The 25,021-nt window shown below is 36.0% G+C and overlaps 1 protein-coding gene across 3 annotated transcripts in view; it reads right to left on the bottom strand.

The window, feature by feature from the left end:
• AP3B1 (adaptor related protein complex 3 subunit beta 1) overlaps window positions 1-25,021 on the bottom strand; it is a 274,430-nt gene that overhangs the window by 19,461 nt on the left and 229,948 nt on the right. For all 3 annotated transcript variants that reach the window (XM_060009263.1, XM_060009260.1, XM_060009262.1), the window contains 2 exons: window positions 20,489-20,720; window positions 16,082-16,166 (listed from right to left, as the gene is read on the bottom strand). In XM_060009263.1, the coding sequence (XP_059865246.1) occupies window positions 16,082-16,166; window positions 20,489-20,720 (317 nt within the window). The remainder of the gene's footprint in view (window positions 1-16,081; window positions 16,167-20,488; window positions 20,721-25,021) is intronic.

The following is a 25,021-nucleotide window of genomic DNA, read 5'->3' as shown; positions in this document are numbered from 1 at the left end:
AAAAAAAAGGAAACTACCAGAGACTTCTGACATAGGAAAATAAATGACCCCATATGTATTTTATAAACTCTGCTGGCAGTGTGTAAAGGTGGAGTACAGGAGAAATCCAAGGCAGGTAAATCAGGAAGGAATCTAATTAACAGTCTAGGCAGGGGTTTTTAGCACTGTGTGTTTTACTTTAGTACATCATAACAATGATCCGAAGAGGTAGCTTCTGTTACCCCTAATTTATTAAGAGAAGTTAAACAACATGCCCAAGGCCACACAGCTAGTATGAAGAACTGAACACAGCAGCACTGGGATTTGAACCCAGGTCTATCCTACTCCAAAGTCAGCTATATAATGTCTGCTGCCATATATATATATATTATTCCACTATACAAGGTTGCTTCCCTAGGGTGGGTAGCACTGAGAATGGGGGAGGTGCGGGTATTTTATAGTTAAAAGGGACGGATTTGGTGACGGATGGGAGGAAGAGACTTTGAACCGTCTAACGTGAATGACTGGGAGGATGACTTCCTCCACTGAAGAGGAGTTTTGGGGATTAAACAAAATGATTTGGATTTAATCATGTTTTACTTTGAGTACCACTGAGTTACCCAGGAAGAGATAGTTAGCAGATAATTGGAAATACAGATCATGAATCAGAAAAGAGGTCAGGGCAGTATATATGAGTTTGGAAGTAACCAGAATGGTACAGGGAAGGGCTGAAGCCTTGTAAGTAGATAAGATCATGTAGGAAAAAAGCATATACCAAGAAGAAGGATAAGGTGGAAACCTGGGGAAGCCCTACATGTAAGTAAAAACAGAAGTGGTGCAACTTGCAGAAGAGCCTGGAAAAGAGTGGCTGGGGAGAAAAGGTGTGTGTCAAATACTGCAGGGAGGAATAAAAAGAAGCACGTGTAAAAGCTAGAGGAGGAATGCAGAACGCAGTGAGTTGAAGGTGAATGGAAAAACTGGCAGGGAAAAACATGGGACAGAAAGCAGCAGAAGCTTCATGAGGACGTAGAGGCAAAAGAAAAATGCTTAAAGAAACTTGAGCATAATTAAAGGCTGGTGCAACACAAAGAAATAGGGTAAGGTCTTAGAGGAGGTAAATGAGGTTGGGATTAAGAGCATAAGAACTAGGTGAATGGGTCAGCCCTGGAATGAAGGAGGATATTTCTTCCAAAAACAGCAGGGAAGGAGCTATTAAGATAGAAGTGTTGGGCTTCCCTGGTGGCGCAGTGGTTGACAGTCCACCTGCCGATGCAGGGGACATGGGTTCGTGCCCCGGTCCGGGAAGATCCCACATGCCGCGGAGTGGCTAGGCCAGTGAGCCATGGCCGCTGAGCCTGCGCGTCCGGAGCCTGTGCTCCGCAACGGGAGACGCCAGAGCAGTGAGAGGCCCGCTTACCGCAAAACAAAACAAAACAAAACAAAACAACAAGATAGAAGTGTTGAGGGTAGGACACTTGAAGGATAAGACCAGGCTGATGTAATGGAAGGCTAAGTCACATTAAGAGAAATGTAAAGGCTGATAAAGGAGTAAATGGATAGGTATATATATCATGAACTAATTTAGTGTTAAATATAAAATTTTGGCTTCAAGTAACTGGATAAATCAGTGTTCTCCAAAGTGGGAAAGGACAAGGCACTCCCCTGAGGTAGAAAATCCACTGATGAAAAAAACCCTATCAATTATGTTTATCTTTTTCTCATCCTATCTGAAGTTACATATATATATATATATATATATATATATATATATATATTATTATTATTTTTTTTAGATGTTGGGGGTAGGAGTTTATTAATTAATTAATTTATTTTTGCTGTGTTGGGTCTTCGTTTCTGTGCAAGGGCTTTCTCTAGTTGTGGCAAGCGGGGGCCACTCTCCATTGCGGTGCGCGGGCCTCTCATTATTGCGGCCTCTCTTGTTGCAGAGCACAGGCTCCAGACGCGCAGGCTCAGCAGTTGTGGCTCACGGGCCTAGCTGCTTCGCGGCACGTAGGATCCTCCCAGACCAGGGCTCGAACCCGCGTCCCCTGCACTAGCAGGCAGACTCTCAACCACTGTGCCACCAGGGAAGCCCTGAAGTTCTATTTTTGTCTGTACATAATATCTTAGTACATACATGTTAGCACAGTGAGACACACACACAATACATATAGGGAGTGTGTAGTATAAATATTTTACTCAGACGTATACAATTTTAAAAGTTAGGGACCACTGGGTTAAATTACACATACTACACTATCTCTACTTATGTTTTCTTTTAGATTACGGGTGAAATGACCAGCCTTCTCCTTTCCAACACTCCTGAAAAGGATCCCATTTACCTCTTGGTTAAAGGTAGCTCTACAGCACTGATGCCCAGGGAGAAGGGTGTGAGAGCGGAGAAAAGAAGGGAAAGTAGACTTGCCTTCTAAGGCATATATGAAAATCAAGGTGGATAAGCAGAAGGCTTAAGTTTGGGGGAAAAAGGTGATCCTGAAATGTCCCCACAGGCAACAACCCATGTGTTAAGAGATAAATATATACTATTCAACTTGACTGGGTATGTTTCACTTTTGTTACTTTTGGGTAATGCATGTTTTATTTTCTGTGGTTGGTGAAGTGATTAACATGTAATGCTGTATGAAAAACGAAGGATATAAGTTCATCCAAAATGGGTCTTATGAGACAAATGTAATAAAACTGGAATATTGCTGTGGCAGACACTACTTGTTGCTTACTCAGTATTTTTTTTTTCCTTTTTCTTCTTTACTGATATAATCCTGATTTTGTTCAGGTAGACGATGTGCCCACCGGAACACTCTCTTCTCAGGCTCTTGTAGCTAAGACTGATCAAGTGACCTGGTTGTGACCAATGAAGCCTGAACAGAAGTCTGCTGGGGACTCCTAGGAAAGTTTTGCTTTTCTTTTTTTTTTTTTTTAGTATTTCTTTTTATTTTTTGGCTGTGTCGGGTCTTAGTCGCAGCACGCGGGATCTTACGTTGCAGTGCGCAGGTTCTTTGTTGCAGCGCAGGCTTCTCTCTAGTTGTGGCACGTGGGCTCCAGAGCATGTGGGCTCTGTAGCTGTGGCACGTGGGCTCTGTAGTTGCGGCACACGGCTCTCTAGTTGTGGCACATGGGTTCAGTTGCCCTGCGGCACGTGGGATTTTAGTTCCCTGACCAGGGATTGAACCCGTTGTCCCCTGCATTGGAAGGCGGATTCTAAACCACTGGACCACCAGGGAAGTCCCAAGTTTTGCTTTTCTGACACAGATGTGGCTCCTCCCTTCATGTCACTTCTTACCTTTTTTTTTTGGCCTAGAATGCAGATAGAATCCTGGAAGTAGAGAAGCCATCTTGTGACCCCGAGGATGACTGGCACATGCTAATGAAATTAGCTCATGGAACAAAAAGTTGGAGAGACCTTATACCAAAAGACATTGTGGAGCTACTCCAGCTGCTCTTAACTGCTGTCCTGTGTTCTTCTCGTACCAGGAGAATAATAAACAAACCCCTATTTGGTGAAGTCACCACAGTTGGGTTTCTGTTACACACAACTGAATGCAAAATCTAATTAATATACATAACATACTGCATAAGGCAGTCTCAGCTTCTAAGCAAGGTTTGGCTTAGCGGGGAGTAAGATGGAATGTTTCCTCTTTATTTTGGGGAAAATTTACTTTCATTTATATTAGTGTTCTAGGATGCTCTCCATAGTTTTCACGCGCCTCCTTTGAAATATATTGCCCTTTTATTGTTCGCTTCTCTCTCTTCTTCTTTTCTTTTGTCCCGCTCTTTTTCCTCTCATATTCTTTGGTTGAACATGGGGCTAAACACAGCTATCTTGACATGGATAGGGGAATGTTGAAAATGAGTAATGATAGATGTAAATTTAACAGAATTAACAGTTTACCAGATCAACAAACTACTATTATTAGGCAGCTCTAAATAGCCTAATTACATGGGATCAGATGGTGTAACAGTTTAATGTAAGACAAGATTCTACCTGTTTTATATTTAACTGTAATGCATATACTTGTACTACATATAATCTCATTCCACAGACTCCTTGATCCAAACTGGTAAATTTTCTAGGTAAGAAATGTGCAAGTAGTCTAACCATTGTGAGACTCAAATTTCCTTATCTATGAAGTGAGAAAAATGACACCCTTGTGGGCTTGTTTTAACGATTAAATGAAATAACATAACCCAGTACAGTGCTTAATGCATAACTGATACTCAAAACCTACATCCATAATAGGGATGTATCATAATTTATTTAATCATTCCCCCATCAATTCTCATTTGCAAATTTTCTCTATTACAAACAATGTTTACTTAATAACCTTGGATAGATCTATTTCTTCAGCACAAGCACCAATATCTCCCCAAGCTTGCCACCCTAAAAATGAAATCACTAAGTTGAAGAGTATGAATAATCAGCATTTGAAAAATACTGCCAAACTGACCTACAAAAAGTGGTGCCAACTTGAAGTTCCACAAACAGTAAATAAGAATACACGTTTTTCTGTACCTTCCATGTCATATATTAAAATTATTTTAAAATTTTGCAAATCTGATGGATAAAATTTTTTTTATTTCTCTATTACCAATGTTGTATATGTTATTGTTACAGATCATTTGCATTTCTTTTCTTGTTAATGAACTATTCTCAACCTTTCTCCACTTTTATATTAGATTCCTTTTTATTGATGGCAAGAGTTCTTTATATATTCTGGTTACTAAACTTCTGTCTGCTAAATATGCTGTAATACTTTCTATCTCTCATGTGTTATGGTATCTATTTTTTTCTTCTTTGTAGAGAAGTTTAAAATTTTTAATAATCAAACCTGTCAGTTTTTCACTATATCTTTCTGGATATTGTGTCTTGCTTGACTTTTGCCCCCAAAGAGTATAAAAATATTTGTCTATATTATTTCTAAACAATTTTATAGTTTCTATAATTAAACCATAAATCCATCTGGAATTTATTTTGGAGTAATCTGTGGGAGGAAGGTATCTTTGGTTTTTTCCCGATGATGGTTCTCACATCATTTACTGACTGGTCCATTCTTTCCCCAGTGATATGAAATGTCAGCTTTATGATATACAAAATTTCTAAATTCTCTGTTTTGTTTTACTGATTCCTTTGACAATAGCCAATTACATTGAATAAAAATACTCTTGTGACTTTGAAGAATATCTTGAAGTTATTATTGAAAAAGGCTTTTCTCATTAAATTTTTGTTTTGACTTTTCTTGGACATTCTTTTTTCCAGTTGAATTTTAGAAATTTGTCAAGTTCCTTGAAAAGGCTTACTGGAATTTAGCATTGAATCAAACTGAATTTGAAGATTAACCTGAGGGAGAGTACTCTCTCCCATTTAGGAACATAGTATACTTATTACATTATTTATATCTTCTTTTTATGGCCTTCAGGAAAGTTTCAGGTTTTTTAAAAAAAATTTCCCACATCGGTATCATATATTTGTTAATTTATTCCTTTCGTTGTTCTTGTAAAAAGAATAATTTTATTCATAATGTCTTAAAATTGGTCAGTCCTACCATACAGAAATGTTAATGATTTTCACATAATGATCTGTACCTAAACAGTATCCTATTTATTAGCTTAAATAATAGATTTTCTATTGATTCTAAGACTTTGTGGGTTGGCAATTATATACTGAATAAAAATAATAATTTTGTGTCTTTCTTTCTAGGATGTATACCTCTAACTATTTTTACTTGTCTTTTTGTATTGGCTAGAACTTCCATAAAAATGTGAAATAGTGTTGAAAGAGGGTAACCTTCTCTTGCTTTTCTGACTTAAAAGAGAATGCTTCTGATATTTCATGTGGTGATAGGTAACTTGTATGTCTGATAATACACACACACACACACACACACACAAATTTTATTTTGTAATTCTCCATTTTTCTGTGCCATCCTCTTTAAGGTGGGGTTCTTATAAATAGTATATATTGAATTGTGCTTTTTACATGTTCAGTATCACTGGAATTTAACTTATTGACATGAATTCTGATAACTAGTATGTGTGGCCCCTTCTAGTCATCTTATTTTGTTTTCTATTTACCATGTTTTTTTCCTTTTCCTGCTTTGTTAAACTGGTCAAGTTTTAAGCACTCCGTTTCTTCTTCCCTTTAGTCATTTGGAGGTTATAATACATCATATTTCCCTTAATTTAGAGGTTAGCTTTAACATTTTAAACCATATTTAAACTCCTTTTAGCCATCAATCAATCCTCTTGTCATGCATGACAAGAACACCATCATTCCTCATACTTGTCCACATCGAGATTTTGGTTCCAGGTTATTAAAATTTATTTTTTACATTAGGGGTGAACAATTATTTTTACACATTGACGGATTTTACAAGTTGAATTATCTGTCTACTTTTTATTCTGTTTTTCTCTGTCACAAAATAAAAAAATTTTTTTAAACTATAGTATATCTTTGAGTAATCCTTTCAAGAAAGGGTCATTGGTGGGTAAACTGATGGAATCTTTGCTTGTCTGAAAAATGTCTATTTCGTTTCCACCAAATTTTAAAGATTATGTCCCTTGCCTTCTGGCCACCAGAACTGATGACAGTACTGATGAGGAATCTGATTCCATTCACATTCTTGTTCATTTTTAGGTGAGCTGCTTTTCTTCACCTCTCTGGAAGATACTAGAGTAGTTTTCTCCTTATTAAAAATTCTACCAGAAGCAACAAATAACCTACAAGGGAATCCCCATAAGGTTGTCAGCTGATTTTTCAGCAGAAACTTTGCAGGCCAGAAGGGAATGGCAGGACATATTTAAAGTGATGAAAGGGAAAAACTTACAACCAAGATTACTCTACCCAGCAAGGATCTCATTCAGAATCCACGGAGAAATCAAAAGCTTTACAGACAAGCAAAAGCTAAGAGAATTCAGAAACATCATTACAACACATGCTAAAGGAGCTTCCTCAGGCGGGAAACACAAGAAAAGTAAAAGACCTACAAAAACAAACCCAATACAATTAAGAAAATGGTAATAGGAACATACATATCTATAATTATTGTAAATGGATTAAATGCTCCAACCAAAAGACACAGACTGACTGAATGGATACAAAAAACAAGATCCATATATATGCTGTCTACAAGAGACAAATTTCAGACGTAGGGACACATACAGAATGAAAGTGAGGGGATGGAAAAAGATATTCCATGCAAAGAGGAATCAAAAGAAAGCTGGAGTAGCAATACTCATATCAGACAAGACAGACTAAAATAAAGACTATTACAAGAGACAAGGAAGGACACTACATAATAATCAAGGGATCAATCCGAGAAGAATATAAAACAATTGTAAATATCTATGCACCTAACATAAGAGCACCTAAATACATAACGCAAATATTAACAGCCATAAAAGGAGAAATCGACAGCAGCACAACAACAGTGGGGGACTTTAACACCCCACTTACACCAATGGACAGATCATCCAAAATGAAAATAAAAAAGGAAACACAAGCTTTAAATGACACAACAGACCAAATAGACTTAACTGGTATTTATAGGACATTCCACCCGAAAGTGGCAGAATACACTTTCTTCTCAAGTGCTCATGGAACATTCTCCAGGGTAGATCACATCTTGGGTCACAAATCAAGCCTCCGTAAATGTAAGAAAATTGAAATCGTAGCAAGCAACTTTTCGACCACAATGCTACGAGATTAGAAATCAATTACAGGAAAAAAACTGTAAAAATACAAACACATGGCGGCTAAACAATATGTTACTAAATAACCAAGAGATCACTGAAGAAATCAAAGAGGAAGTCAAAAAATACCTAGAAACAAATGACAATGAAAACACGATGACCCAAAGCCTATGGGATGCAGCAAAAGCCATTCTAAGATGGAAGTTTATAGCAATACAATCCTACCTCAAAGAAACAAGAAACATCTCAAATGAACAACCGAATGTTAAACCTAAAGCAACTAGAGAAAGAAGAAAAAACAAAGCCCAAAGTCAGTAGGAGGAAAGAAATCATAAAAGATCAGAGCAGAAATAAATGAAACAGAAACAAAGAAAACAATGGTAATAATCAAAAACTAGAAGCTGGTTCTTTGAGAAGATAAACAAAATTATAAACCTTTAGCCAGACTCATCAAAAATAAAAGGGAGAGGACTCAAATCAGTAACATTAGAAATGAAAAAGGAGAAGTCACAACTGACACCATAGAAATACAAAGGATCATGACTACTACAAGCAACTATATCCCAATAAAATGGACAACCTGGATGAGATGGACAAATTCTTAGAAAAGTACAACCTTTCAAGGCTGGATCAAGAAGAAATAGAAAATATGAACAGATCAATTGCAAGTAATGAAATTGAAACTGTGATTAAAATCTTCCAACAAACAGAAGTCCAGGACCAGAGGGCTTCACAGGTGAACTCTATCAAACATTTAGAGAAGAGCTAACACCCATACTTCTCAAACTCTTCCGAAGAATTACCGAGGATGGAACACTCTCAAACTCATTCTACGAGGCTACCATCACCCTGATACCAAAACCAGACAAAGATATCACAAAAAAAGAAAATTACACGCCAATATCACTGATGAATATAGATGCAAAAATCCTCAACAAAATACTAGCAAACAGAATCCAACAGCACATTAGAAGGATCATATACCATGATCAAGTGGGATTTATCCCAGGGATGCAAGGATTCTTCAATACACACAAATCAATCAATGTGATACACCATATTAACAAATGGAAGAATAAAAACCATACAATCATCTCAAGAGATGTAGAAAAAGCTTTTGACAAAATTCAACAGTTTTATGACAAAAACTCTCCAGAAAGTGGGCACAGAGGAAACCTACCTCAACATAATAAAGGCCATATACGACAAACCCACAGCAAACATCATTCTCAATGGTGAAAAACTGAAAGCATTTCCTCTAAGATCAGGAACAAGACAAGGATGTCCACTCTCGCCACTATTATTCAACAGAGTTTTGGAAGTCCTAGCCACAACAATCAGAGAAGAAAAAGAAATAAAAGGAATACAAATTGGAAAAGAAGAAGTAAAACTGTCACTGTTTGGAGATGATATAATACTATATATAGATAGTCCTAAAGATGTCACCAGAAAATTATTAGAGCTAATCAATGAATTTGGTAAAGTTGCAGGATACAAAATTAATGCACAGAAATCTCTTGCATTCCTATACACTAAGAACGAAAGATCAGAAAGAGAAATTAAGGAAACAATCCCATTCACCACTGCAACAAAAAGAATACCTAGGAATAAACCTACCTAAGGAGGTAAAAGCCCTGTACTCAGAAAACTATAAGACACTGATGAAAGAAATCAAAGATGACAGAAACAGATGGAGAGAAATACCATGTTCTTGGATTGGAAGAATCAGTATTGTGAAAATGACTATACTACCCAAAGCAATCTATAAGTTCAATGCAATCCCTATCAAACTACCAATGGCATTTTTTTACAGAGCTAGAAGAAAAAATCCAAAAATTTGTATGGAAACACAAAAGACCCTGAATAGCCAAAGCAATCTTGAGGGGAAAAAAATGGAGCTGGAGGAATCAGACTCCCTGACTTCAGACTATACTGCAAAGCTATAGTAATCAAGACAATATGGTACTGGCACAAAAACAAAAATATAGATCAGTGGAACAGGATAGAGAGCCCAGAGATAAACCCACACACCTATGGTCACCTAATCTATGACAAAGGAGGCAAAAATATAGAATGCAGAAAAGACAGCCTCTTCAATAAGTGGTGCTGGGGAAACTGGACAGCTACATGTAGAAGAATGAAATTAGAACACTCTCTAACACCATACACAAAAATAAACTCAAAATGGATTAGAGACCTAAATGTAAGACCAGACACTATAAACTCTTAGAGGAAAACACAGGCAGAACACTCTTTGACATAAATCACAGCAACATCTTTTTTGACCCACCTCCTAAAGTAATGAAAATTAAAACAAAAATAAAGAAATGGGACCTAATGAAACTTAAAAGCTTTTGCACAGCTAAGGAAACCATAAACAAGACGAAAAGACAACCCTTAGAATGGGAGAAAATATCTGCAAACGAAGCAACTGACAAAGGATTAATCTCCAAAATGTACAAGCAGCTCATAAGCTCAATATCAAAAAAACAAACAACCCAATCCAAAAATGGGCAGAAGACCTAAACAGACATTTCTCCAAAGAAGATATACAGATTGCCAACAGACACATGAAAGGATGCTAAACATCACTAATCATTAGAGAAATGCAAATCAAAACGATAATGAGGTATCACCTCACACCAGTCAGAATGGCCATCATCAAAAAATCTACGAACAATAAATGCTGGAGAAGGTGTGGAGAAAAGGGAACCCTCAAACATTGTTGGTGGGAATGTAAATTGATACAGCCACTACGGAAAACAGCATGGAGTTTCCTTAAAAAACTAAAAACAGAACTACCATATGACCCAACAATCCCACTACTGGGCATATACCCAGAGAAAACCATAATTCAAAAAGACACATGCATGCCAATGTTCATAGCAGCACTATTTACAATAGCCAGGACATGGAAGCAACCTAAATGTCCATCAACAGAGGAATAGATAAAGAAGATGTGGCACATATACATAATGGAATATTACTCAGCCATAAAAAGGAATGAAATGGGGTCATTTGTAGAGACGTGGATGGACCTAGAGAGTGTCATACAGAGTGAGTCAGTAAGTCAGAAAGAGTAAAGCAATTATTGTATAATAACGCATATATGTGGAATCTAGAAAAATGGTATAGATGATCTTATATTCAAAGCAGAAATAGAGACACAGACGTAGAGAACAAATGTGCGGATACCAAGGGGGAAAGGGGTGGGGTGGGAGGGATTGGGAGACTGGGATTGACACATATACATTACTGATGGGAACATGCTGTATAGCACAGAGAACTCTACCTAATGCACTGTGGTAAGCTAAATGGGAGGGAAGTCCAAAAGGGAGGGGATAATAACTGTATGTGTATGGCTGATTCATTTTGTTGTGCACTGAAGGCTAACACAACATTGTAAAGCAACCATACTCCAATAAAAATTACTTTAAAAATGCAAAAATTTAAAAAATATTAAAAAACAATAAAAATTCTACCAGGATGTGGCCTTTTTGCTAGTTGTTCACATTCACTCTGTTTGGCCTCTGATGGATCCTTTCAATCTGAAGGTGTGTACATTTCTTTTGCTTGGGAAAATTTTCTCCTATAATTTATTTAATTATTTCTTTTCTCCATTGTCTCTTTTCTTTCCTTCTAGATCTTCTATTAGATGAATTGATTCTTTTATTTTTAAAGAGGAAGCATCATTTTTTAAAAAATTAATTAATTAGTTAATTAATTTCTGGCTGCATTGGGTCTTTGTTGCCACATGCGGGCTTTCTCTAGTTGTGGTGAGCAGGGGCTACTCTTCATTAAGGTACATGGGCTTCTCATTGCGGTGGCTTCTCTTGTTGTGGAGCATGGGCTCTAGGCACAGGGGCTTCAGTAGTTGTGGCACACAGGCTAAGTAGTTGTGGCTTGCGGGCTCTGGAGCACAGGCTCAGTAGTTGTGGTGCACGGGCTTAGTTGCTCTGCGGCATGTGGGATCCTCCCGGTCCAGGGATTGAACCCGTGTCCCCTGCATTGGCAGGCAGATTATTAACCATTGCGCCACCAGGGAAGTCCCAGATGAACTGATTCTTTTAACTTTTGTTTTCATATTTTCCATCCTTGTCTTTTTGTCTTCTATTCTAGTTGATTTCATTGACTCCCTCTTATGGAACACTAAATCAGGCTTCAGCTGTGTCCAGTCTATCATCCACCTACTGAGTCCTTTTGGCTTTTTGTGTTTTTAGATCTCCAAGAATATATTTTAAATTGTCTAATTACTCCTTCTCAAATAAGCAGTATATTCTTTTTTTGTTTTTGTTTTATGGATTTTATAGCTTTAATAGGATAATAAGCACAGCAGCAACAATTACTTGTGAATATTTACTATAGACCGTGTATCTTTCTAACTTTTTTTTTTGCGGTACGCGGGCCTCTCACTGTTGTAGCCTCTCCCGTTGTGGAGCACAGGCTCCGGACGCGCAGTCTCAGCTGCCATGGCTCACGGGTCCAGCCGCTCCGCGGCATGTGGGATCTTCCCGGACCGGGGCATGAACCCGTGTCCCCTGCATCGGCAGGCGGACTCTCAACCACTCCGCCACCAGGGAAGCCCAGCAGTAAATTCTTGCTTTACAGATACAGTTCTCTTTTTTTTTTTTTTTTTTGCGGTACGCGGGCCTCTCACCGCTGTGGCCTCTCCCGTCGCGGAGCACAGGCTCCGGACGCGCAGGCTCAGCGGCCATGGCTCACAGGCGCAGCCGCTCCGCGGCATGTGGGATCCTCCCGGACCGGGGCACGAACCCGCGTCCCCTGCATTGGCAGGCGGACTCCCAACCACTGCGCCACCAGGGAAGCCCCAGATATAGTTCTCTTGAATCAGATATTAGTTGTAATTTTTAAAGATATCTCTTTTCTTTCTCAAATTGCTCCCTTCACAATTGGTAAGTCTTTGTAAGTCATTTTGAGCTTTCCCTTTCAAATTGAGGCTTTCCCTCAAAAGTCTGGTCATCCTAAGCTGTCTGTTTATATTTATAATGAAGGACCAGGTTAATTAACAAACAAAGCAAGTTCTGATGCATATTAGCTATAAGATTTTGGGCAAGTTTTCTTCCTGTGCCTTAGTTTACTCACCTCTAAAATGGAATAATAATAATACTCACCTCATAGGCATGTTTTGAGAATTAAGTAAACTAACACACACAATGCAGTGTTTAGAACAGTGCCTAGCACACAGCTACTGCTCGATACATGTTAGTGAGTGTTATTTCTATGGGTCTCCTCTCCCCTGGTGGGCTGGCTGGAGTTTTCTTAAGTGGGTGAGACATGACTGGTTATGGTCATGAAGTTGGGAGGCAGGCAGGCAATGGCCTTATCTCTTCACCAACAGATGTAAGATTGGCTTTACCCTAGTGGTAGGCGACTTGAGAATATCATTCTCTTGGGTAGAACTGCATTTCATCTCATCTCTGACCATCCGGCCTCCTTCCTATAAACTCAACCCCCGCTGTTCTCTTAGGGCACATCCTCACCAAAAGTCCTTCCCAGGCAAGTAGTTGTTCACTTTCTTTACAGGGTAATTTTTAGGTCTCTGATTAAATGTGTATGCTGCCTGCTGCTAGGGGCAAGGTTGGGGAAATGCAGGTTGGAAGTCATTCTTTAATTTCCTAATACTGACTTACCCTAACTTTTCTTTTTGCTAGTTCACTTTGTTTGATATTCTGCCAGACTTGTTCTTACCATTATAGTAGTTTTCTCCCATGAGTGTTTTGCTCTGTGGTTTTTATTTTCTCTGTTATTGTTTATCTGCTCCCATTTGCTTTCTAACTGGCAATAATTCTTCATAATTTCTGGTCAGCTAATAGCACTCTTTCTCTTTTTAGTGCTCATTTTCTATTAAAGAATGTATTTTCTGTCTTTTTAATGGATTTCGGGCAAAAAGAGGGGCGGATGTTAGTGCTCAGTCCTCTAACTTGAGCCAAGCCATATAATTTTTCATACTAGTTAATACATTAATATCTGCTAATCACAAGGATGAGACCTGTTTATGTACTGCATCTACTTTTAGAGATACATTTATGTATATTATACATATTTTCAATCTCAATAAATTTAATCAAGGACTTAATTTGATGACCATTTAAAATGCAAAGCAAAAAAAGAGACATTAATACTTATCAAGTGTCCATATAACTACATAGTCACATATAATAGCTTTATCTATCTATATATGCATCAGATAACTATAATAATACAGAGAATTAATCTAGAAGCTAAAGTAGGATCATTTTACTCTGGTTCCTTTTCTTTTAATAAATAGAAGTGTACCTGAAAGGCTCACAGTCCATGTTCTCAGCATTTCTGAAGGCTTCCTATCAAATATGCTCTTATTACCCATAATTTTATGTATTGATTTGTATAATGTATTTTGAGGAAAAAATTCAATATCGGCCATTCTTGCTTTTTTTTCCTTTTTATTGAACTACCAAAACTAATACAGCTCATCACTAAGGAAAAAGTGCTATTTACTATGCAAAAGGCACAGTCAGTGACTGGCATCTAAGACCAATTGATCAACCCATTACCACTATCTCCCTACCCCCACTAGCACTACTATGAATCTATTGATTTAAACACTGTTGATCGGTTTCCATTTTCTGATTTTGGGCAGGTCAATTAAGAAAGTGAGTAATTGTGATTACACTGCTTCAGGATCAATTACAGTTGATGCAAGACAAAGTGTTCTTTTTGGAACACACACAAGAATAATTTTTGATTTAGTGTGCATATGTGCTTAATAAAAATCTAAAATATATAACTAATTTATACCTTCACAACAGAAAAACATATTAGTGTAAATGCTTATAATAGCTAAGGCTATTTTCTATCTAAAATAAATTCATCACTTTCCTAAAATTAGTTTAAGAGAAACTGAGAAAAAACTGTTTATATACACTTCCCAACATAAGTTAAAAATCAAACATTACCTAAATATTTATCCTAAAGGGACTTAGTTAATTGTGAAAGACAAGACGCAAATCTTGTGTAATGGACTAAAGAGAAAATCTTTGTAATGAGAAAACCTTTTTTAAAACCCTTCATTGCATAGAAATATAAAAGGTTTTTTATACAAATTGAAAAGAAAGAAGAATTTTTTTAGTTCTTAATCTTGCCCTTAGTGCATAAGCTTTGTCATTGGACTCACATTGTCGAAATCATTAAAATGAATATACCTCTGGTGTTGGAGGTAAATCTATTTAGAATGATGTTACTCATAGTCTTGTGCTCAGTAATATCGATCTGTGTTGTTTGTCTAATAGAAAAATAATAAACAATTACTAGGCAATGTGGGGAAAAGTAATCAGTTTTTATATATCACTAATATAGTAGACCTCCCAAAACATAAAGGTGATGATCTGCATAAAATCAATGTGTTATGCTACATTGCTTATATTCATCATTGCAGGTTCTCAGCAATAAATGGTATAATATTAGGCCTGAATTACTGGTAAACTGAAAAGGTATATGAAAAAGAAAGGTTCACTATATTCAACCTATAAACTTAATTAAAAGTGACTATTTCCTAAACCTGGAGATTTTTATCATAAAAAATTCTGTTAGAAGCTAGCTAAAATTTAGATAAATAAAATGCCTCAATTCTTTTCAGAATAAGAACAACTTCAAATCAAAATAACACATCATATCTTAGATCAGAAAAATACAAAAGAAATGAGTTCAAAGATAATTCTTAAAGATGCATGAATATAGCTTTGCATTAGGTTTGCTAATAGTTTCTGGATTTCATCAGAAATGTATAAACATTATATAAAACAATAACAATGATAAAACACAATTCTAGAAAAGCTCTTTTGAATAGTATTCACCTATGAAACCTTTGCCAACTGATAAATGTTCTCTTTTGAATTTTATCAAAAGCAGTTTGTAAATTAAAGTAAAAATCTATGAAAAATCTATGCGTTTCTGGTACTGACAGAATCAATAATTCTCCACTTAAGAGGCTCGAGGTAACATATAAAATGTTTCAAAAGATATCTTCTCTGGGCTAGCCAACAATATTATTAAAGTTTTTAATTTCTCCTGAGTTTTCCTCATGAATTTTATCATAAATTTTCCACTAGCACAGAGATAAGCAAAAAAAAAAAAAAAAAAAAATTAGCAGTAGCTTCTCACTTTAGCCAACAAACTGTGAAGTTCAACCACATATGGTAGACTGTAATGGCTATCTGTGTAACAAATACTAAAAACATATATTGCACATAATTTGTCCATGGCAGTCTAAACATTACCAAAGAAAAGCATGTTTGTGTAAATGTTTTGTCTCTCAAAGAAAAAGCTGCTGAAAGCCTTGATTTTAATCTGCTATTGTTTATAGTAATATGAAATATAGATGAACAATTGAACTTACCACAACTGGAAACTGGCAGTCTGAGTGGAATCACAAAAGTCAATACCCATTGAAACAGTAATGGATCCCTCAGGCTCAAGAGATTCTAGGAGATAAGATAATTTAGACATGGAAACACAGAGGATGTGAAAAAGACTAAACACTAAAATCTTATGTAATGTTTGTAGTTTGGTTAAAACAGTCAAATTTAATGATGGCTTGTAAGAATAATTTCAAACTAAGAGTATTAAAGCAAATTATAAAGTAATTTCACTTGAAGCCTCTTTTTCACAACTTAATTCTGTCCATACTTCAATGAACACATTATATCTATTTGTTTCAGAAATACACCTCATCCTGAGAAATTTCATGTTTTACAATATTGTCTTTATAGGCATTGAAGGTGAGAAGGAAATAAATGTTTTCCTGTTTGGAACAACTGTAACAGACTCTGGGTGCTTTTAAGAGATTGTGTACTTGAAACTATGGAATATTTACTCTAGATATAAAAAGAAAATTTTCAACAATGTTCTAAATTTCCACTGGGGAAAAAATCCAAAATTTAAAACATGCAAATTAAAGCAAAACTGGAAGAAGAAATTAATTTGTTGTCCTCAGATATTAACCAAGACAACTGGCATTATAGGAACCCCAAACAATAAGTCTAACTGCATTAGTCAAAAAATTACTGGAAGAAAATTTAATAGCAGATTAGATTATCTTGAAAAAAATAAATAATAAAGTGACATTTCATAGATTTGTAATTTCTGAAGCTTCATCTACCAACTAATCAAGTGTGGGAAATAACTGTTTCAATATACAATACTGGTGTTTTTTCAGTTGGTAATGATAAAACTCAAGATAAACAATAACACCATTTTATTCTGCTTATGATTCCAGAGTCAAAGTGTAACGCTGTACATTAGAATGAGGGATCTAAAACATATACCTATTAAGTATAAATATTTATGTATATTTATTATATTTAAAAAGAAACCATTCACTTTTGATTTCTACTTTGCTTAAAGTCTCTAGTATAACTGCAGTTGTATTGCAGTTGTATTGTAGCTTTATATTTAGTTTTATCTCTTCTGCATATATATTATTAGATGTAGTTATATTTTAGCAAGCACATACTAATCCAGTAGACTGTGATTATTCTAGGGCTTATTGATAGGTATAATTTGCCATTTAATGCTAACCATTACAGAAATGATGGTATAGATAGGACAAAAGAACAATTCAATAAGCTTAAGATACTAAGTATTTTTATATCTCAAAGGCTCAGTGAAGATTAGGCATTATAAGAAGGTATTTGTTTGATGCTGATTTTTAAAGTGTTATTGGTTTGCTTGCTAATTTATTAGTTGGTTTGCTGATTCCAGTTTGAATTTAATTTGTTTATAAACCTAACATTTACCAGGATGGCATGTTAAGTACCAGAAGACTTGCTACCTAATCTTTGGCAAACAAGCTTTATTGTAAATTACCATAATAATAGTTTTCTTGCATTTCTCCTAAAGCTACACCTCATCAGTTCATAGTTTTGTCAGTCACATTGCTCAAAACTATTCTTCAGTGAATCCTTGATGTTTTCTTCTGTGCCACAGATATACTGGGGTTTGGTCTTATTTGCAGCTGACACCACGTTGGTAGTAGATGCTGTCATCTCCAAAGCATGATGGCATTCGGAACTTAGATCTCTCTACATCACGTATCCCCATATTTCATTTGAGAAAGTGACGGTTCTCAAGATGCCTTGATGATGGCACTGTCTGACACAGTTTCGTAACTTCCTCAGTCTTAAGATAATTAACTGTGAGCTTAGTGCCATACTAATTCTGAAGGATAGTTCATGATCAACGGTATGTTTTATTACATGAATGCTTCAAGAGCAAAGTGATCAGCATAAAATTATTCATATGATAGATTTTTATATTTGAAGCTTACTACATTGGAAAAGTTTATTCAATTGGGTGTCTGTAGTTGAATACTGCGTCTGGATCATTGCAATATACAAGAGAGGGTTATGCAGAAATGGCTGAAAAACACTGGCTCTATTACACTGCACCATTAATAATGAAAAATTAAATCACACAAGATGCCATCTACTTTGATGTGACAGTTGTATAGTAACTAGTGAAATCTTAGCTGAACTCAAACTTGTCAACTGTTAACATAAAGTCACTGAATATAGTGCAGAGACCCTAAGGCTACTCTTTGAGTGAGTGAGTGAGTGAGTGAGTGAGTGTGTGTGTGTGTGTGTGTGTGTTTTAAACCTCTTGTGTACATGTGCCTGATCTCTTTGGGAAAAAATGGCACTTTATTCCTAATATTCTTGCAAGGAATCCAGTTTCATGCAAAATCCTGACAAAAGTCATCTCATATTATAGAGAAAAAAGAGAACAGATTGGTGACAAATAAGAAAGCCGCCGGACTCCTTAACATATGCATATGTACTTATTAAATAAAACAAATATCTTACTTCCCTTATTTCACAAAAAATGAAATGCAGTATTTGTTCTTTGTTGCATTCCTATGATTTTTTTTGGACTAATTAAGATATTTCATACTCTGAACTCTACGGTTACCTATTGACGAAAGAGACTAAGTGGTATTACATACAAATTACTGCATGGGAAAGAATTCTGTATCTTGAGGGTATTCAATAAATGGCAACAGAACAAACGAAACACTACAAAAACTTTGCCTAAGAAAAGAAAAGGAAAGAAAGCCTATTACTAGTACTGAGGCAATGGCATATATCGATATTTTATTTTGGTGTTAAGGCCATATTATGAAATTTATTATACTTATTTCTTCTATTCTACATAGGCCAACAAAAGGTCAACTCATCAACTCATTATGCCAGCTCAAAGAAATGATAACACTGTTCTACTGTTTTAACCTTTGGATAACATTTTCAACCTTCAGACAATGCATATATCAGCTGCGTGACACTTTTTAAACTAAATTAATTTTTTAACTAGGTAAAAAAAGCTGGATTTCAAGCAGTAAAAAAGAATACAAATTGGGATATTCTTTAATTCCTTAGCAATATATTAACTTCATAAAATAATTCAATAAAAATCAGGCACTATAGTCTTTAAATAGTGTGTCTTAATTACCAAATTATTTTTCAAAGAAGGTATTACATGGGTTCTGAAATCAACTTACTTTAACTCTACTTCTCTCTACTTTGGTTGCTTATAAAAGTCTATCATATTTCATCTGCTAGGAATTTTTTTTTTCTTTGTGGAAAAATATAACACAAAGAATAACTTCTTTACTGAATGACTCATGAAAATGATAGGAGAGAATTCAACAATGTGAAAGAGCTCACTCAGGCAAAGAGGGAGAAAAAACAGAATAGCTGTATGATAGACAATAATGAATAAAGGCAGAGTTACCCGGTCAAAAGGCTTTTGCTCATCTAAAGTATTATAAAAAAGAACTACCTGGAGCCTTTTGATGGTAATATTTCAAGGATTCAGTGACAGAAACCTTATATTACTTTTAATTAAGATTTTGCCTGAAGCTTCTCCCAACTAAACTGTAGGACTGCCTCCACTTACACAAAATGAAAAGAGAGACAGACATTCTAATTATTATACTATTTTAAACTCAAAGTTAGCCATACAATTGTTACACTTAATTTTTAAAAGGTGTATTTTTTGTAAAACACTTAAAAAATGGAAGGGGATGACAGCTGGAGAGACAGTGTGATATAACGGGCACTGAGGTAGCCTGGAAAGCACATGCTACGTGGTAGGGGCAGCCGGCTTGGCATCGGCTGGTTGTGCTGCATGCAGGTGGGAATAAAGCACCTGTACCGCCATAATCTTGTGCTTTATCCATGAACAGTGAGATTTCTTGGTTTGTCCTTTAATGTAAAAAAAAATACTGATTTTTAAATGGTGGCAACAGATTAAAAAAACATGATGTGTAAAAATACCAGTAACATACTGTGGGCTATTCTACCTTCTATGTATGGAAAGGAAGACAAACAGAATAGTACATACCCTCTCAGTCTTTGCTCCCTTCACTTTTCAATCTATGGAATATGAAGGGAAACAGGGAAGGAGAGATATGGAAGGTACAATACCCAAAAGCCAGACTAAAATCATGCAGGAAGTGAAGCTGACCAGAAAGAGAGGTGGGGGAAGGTGATACAGATAGGAAAAACGGGAGGAAATTGTGATTCTCCAGACACAGTCTTTCGTTAGTACTGGTATTACCACTGCTGGCACCTAATTCACTAAGGGCAAAGACATGTATTTATCTTACAAGATAAATCCGGTTTAAAAAGGAAAAACTTATATACACTGAGTTTGCTAATAGTCAATAAAATAATATGTATTCTACTTTAAAATGAACACATTTAATTATCAAATGCAGTTAAAGTTTTAAATGAGAATTACTACTTACCTATTGGATTAAAAACATGCATTTGCATGCCCACAGGAAGTTTCTTTTCCCCTATGTGGATATTTTCTACCTTCCAATCAGTGGTATTATTCAATGTTATTTGCACAGAGACCATATTATCACCAAAAACGCAAGGCTGTCTTGGAAAGAAATAATGGGCAGCTAGTCCTTTTCCACTCATCCGATGAAGCAGCACATGAGTTTTCACCGGTACAAAGACAGGAGTACTGACCTATTGCACAATGGAAAAAGGAAAAAAAAAAAAAAGAATTAGTGAATATAGTTATTAATTCTTAAAAATATACAAAAATTCATAACACTTAACTCCTGTTTTCCCTAAAGTATTAATCACAATAATAGACATTAGTAGGATATCACACACATAGATATGAAGTCAGAAATTATATAAAAATGTAAAGTAAATGCCTTCGAAACAGTATTAAAATTCTTCTGTACTCTGCAGGCATATATTAAACTATTTTGACAATCTATATCTAAAAAGAAGAGAATAATCTTAGTTATATAAATATATTCAATTTTTTTAGAGTTTATAAATGTTTTTGTTTTCTTCTTAGGTACACTATATTTGGACATTTTGCCAATTTTCTTACTAGTTTTAATAACTTGTCATTTGATTTTCTTGGGCTTTCAAACTATAAGATATTATAATCTGTCTATAACGAACATCTTATACTTTCATTTCCAAACCTGACTGCTTTAACTTTTTTCACCCTGAATTTCTTTCACTGTAAACTAAAGACTATGACCTCCTTTTTAAGGTGGTTCTTCCTTTGCTTTAATGATTAAAAAGTTCTTCCCTACCTCAAGATCAGATAACTATTCACTTACATTTTCTTCTGGAGCTTTCATGGTTCTAATTTTTTAATTCATGAGGAACTGATTTAGGTATATTTACTCTATACTTAATTATTTTTCTCCAAATACTTAACAAATCATCTGTACATGATTTAATGATTAGCTCTTCCTCAATGGTCTATAAATGCAGATACTCTAATTATTTAGTTGGAGACGTTTTTGAACCTTGATGGAGCTGTTAAAACAGTCCCACACTGTTTTATTTCTTATAGCCCTACAATGTGATTCAATTGTTTGGCAAAACAAAGCGTTGCTTATTCCTCCACCCACCCCCGCCAATATTTTCTCGGCTAATCATCTGTTTATGCTTCCACTGAACCTTAGACTCTTAGTTAAATTCAACTGTGGGTGGAATCAGAGGCAGCATATTAAGTGAAGAAAATACAGTCCTTTCTAAAATCATATGGTGGCCATCTTTCCATTCAAAGTCAAAGTATTGCATGTGGCTTGACCTGACGTGGGCAAACTTTAAAAAAAAAAAAAATCAATTTGTGATTAAACAGGCCTAATCAAGATTTTTTCCTAACAAGTGTACTCTCCCAAACTAGGTTTTCTATTATAATTGTGAGAGTACATATTAACCTGTTCAACATGCTCACTATGCCACTGACATCTGATGACAAAAAACTTAATAATAATTTAAAACTCATCAACAAAAATCCAAGAGTTAAATATCATATACACAGAATGATAAAGTTGGAGAAAGGCACGTGTAGAGCACCATGAGAAAAACAGAACAAAAGCAGGAGTCTGGATTACAGGCAGCCAGGAATTAGCACTCTAGATATAAGGTTCTTTGAAGGTATGCCTTAAGTCATTTAAGAGCTATCAGCTTGTCTTAGTTGGTTAACTGATTTTCTCAATCTAACCCTGGGACACGTGGTCCAAATATTTGTTTTCTTCTACTTTGTCTCAAAATTCTGCACCTTTATTATAATAGTTAAAACGATGCTAAGGAATGTGCAAAGGAAGAAAAACAGTGTAATTCTCTCCACACATTCTTTCCACACTCAACCAAGTTCAAGAAGCACTTTAACTTCTAAAAAAGGTCCTCCCTAACAATCTTCAAAGCTTATCTATGAGAGTGCAAAGAGACCTATGTTTTCTTTCACAATAAATACCTCATAAATGGCACTCTGGGGTAATAATATACACTTTTTTAACTACAGAAAGGGGCTGACTGAAAATGTTTGATTGCTTTTTTTAACCTATTTTCTAAGTTCATACAAGTCATATTTAGCAAACCTCCTCCACTATCTAAACTACGGTGATATTTTGTTCAATAAAACCAGTAGGTTTCATAAATACTTCATCAATTTCCATATGTAATACAATTAATCCTGACAAGAGAGGAAGATTTTAGTTCAACATTTTGTACATCAGATTACTTACTTATATTCCAGAAACATATACATGATCTGTGGCTGCTTATATTCTAAGATGCTAAATGTCATGAATGGCTTTTCTTACTTCACAATTTATAAATAACAATTATTTTATTAAATGTTAAAAAAAAACAGGTAAAAAGTAAATTAATTAGTGAATGACCTAGACTGGGGCTGTGAAAATGAGGGTTTAAGAAAGGAGGCAGATACTTAAGTTTGAACAAAACAAATCATCTTGGGTAGGAGACAGCAAACTACAGCCCACAAGCCAAATACCACCGGCTGCTTGTTTTATAAAGTTTTATTGGAACACGGCCATTCTGTTCTTTGACATACTGTGGGTGGTTGCTTTTTGGCTCTACAATGAAAGAGATGAGTAGTTGCAATGCCTAACATATTTACTATCTGGACCCTTTACAGAAAAAGGTGGCTGACCCCTGATCTAAGGGCATACATGTTACATTCTTCCTTCTCCCCTCCCCTTCTCTTGTTGTCCTGAGAAACAGTTCTCCATGGATCTCTCACAGTTCTGTACATCTTCTAAGCAAAGGTATTAACAACTTTGTTCCTGAAAATCTTTTCAAGGATGTACAGCAAGCAGTCTTTGGAAATAGGTTAAGGGCCTCCCTCTGGGGCAAAGGTTGGACAGGTTTGCCAACAGACCCTTATGAAAGGTTGGGATCTTCTGTGCTAAGGATCCTCTCCTCTAAAGCAACCCACTGCATATGCAGTCATTACCTAGCCTTCATTGCGTCACCCTGTGAAAACTGGGGCTCAGAGAAGTGGCAAGAATGATGTTACCCTGGCTTCTGCTACTGCTGTGAGTAACAAACTGTCCTTTGTCTTTGACACAGGAGTCTGGTGTCTTCTACCAGTACCCATGAAATTGTCTCAGGCTAACTTGTTAGCCTGAAAGTGAGGTAACATCTCATACCCTGCACAGTTCTTTGATACCTACTTTTCTGTTTTTTTGGTCATCTGACAATTCCCAGATCCACTTACTCCAAAGAGCTAAATTAACGTTGAGTAGGAGTATCATGTACAGCTGTGCAGTGGTAACTGACTGTGGATAAGATCTAAAAACCTAGCTTACATTTAAGGGTGCCTTTATGGAATGTGCACAATGGCACCACCAGGGTTAGCATGCTTTGCTAATGAGAAGTCTTCTTGACAAAGAAGCTACTTTTTTTTTTCACTTTCCTTTAAGTTGATGTTATGACCTGGCTAATTGTTTCTATGAGGTTCTGATGTATCATGATGTGTTCTGATGGCTGGCAACAAAGTATCAAGTAAATTTTATGAAAGACACTGAGGAATCAAGAGTTCAATGTTTCAGGGTAGCTTTTATCTGGTTCAAGACTAAGTGCTGGTATTTTGAAGGAGCTTTCTCCCCAGTGTTCTACCCTGTAGTGGTTATATATGGGATTGTCTGCTCAACACATCTACCATCTTCTAGGAATGTTGCCACATTCAGTTCTTGATGGAGCTGGCATGTTCTTATGCCACCTCATAATCTGACCACATTAACTGGTTCAGGAATGGGCACCTGGCCCAATGAGTTCCTTTCCTAGGATTTTTGGATTTGGGACTTAGGAAGTTGAGCCAGTCTCTCTCAAGTGGCTAAAATTCTGAGATTTAAAACTGTAATGTCTGTGGCCACATTTCCTGCCATATTGCTCAGTAAGAAATAAACAAAGAACAGGTGAGAGACAGAGTTCTGCTGGTATCTTTGGTTTGGATGGTTCTTGAAGCTGACATATTCCTACCCTTCCTGAAGCTTGGTTTTCTGTGAAATACTCTAGCATTACTTCCTGAAACTTCCCTTTTTTTTTTTTCCCTTAAGCTAGTTCAAATTCGGTTTCTATCATTTAACTCCCCCAACTCAACTACTAATCACAATTAGTCAGATTTCAGGACACTAACTGGGAAACTGGGGAATAAACTCATAATGGGATAAGGCGCTTTCTTGCTCCTTTTCCTAAAGCCCTGGTAGATATGTTATGGTGAGACTCAGGCATGGCATCTGATTAGGTTGAGCCATATGAATCTACCAACTCTGTACATCAAAGACTTGAATTACAGCAAAGGAAATAAAAGCAAAAATAAACAAATGGGACCTAATTAAACTTAAAAGCTTTTGCACAACAAAGGAAACTGTCAACAAAACGAAAAGACAATCTACTGGACAGGAGAAAATATTTGCAAATGATATGATCGATAAGGGGTTAATATCCAAAATATATAAACAGCTCATACAACTCAACATCAAAAG

Source organism: Delphinus delphis, chromosome 3 (assembly GCF_949987515.2).
Source record: "Delphinus delphis chromosome 3, mDelDel1.2, whole genome shotgun sequence".
In the NCBI taxonomy this organism is placed as follows: Eukaryota; Metazoa; Chordata; class Mammalia; order Artiodactyla; family Delphinidae; genus Delphinus; species Delphinus delphis.
Note: the sequence above shows the minus strand (reverse complement) of the source record. Positions and strands in the feature narration are given on the sequence as shown.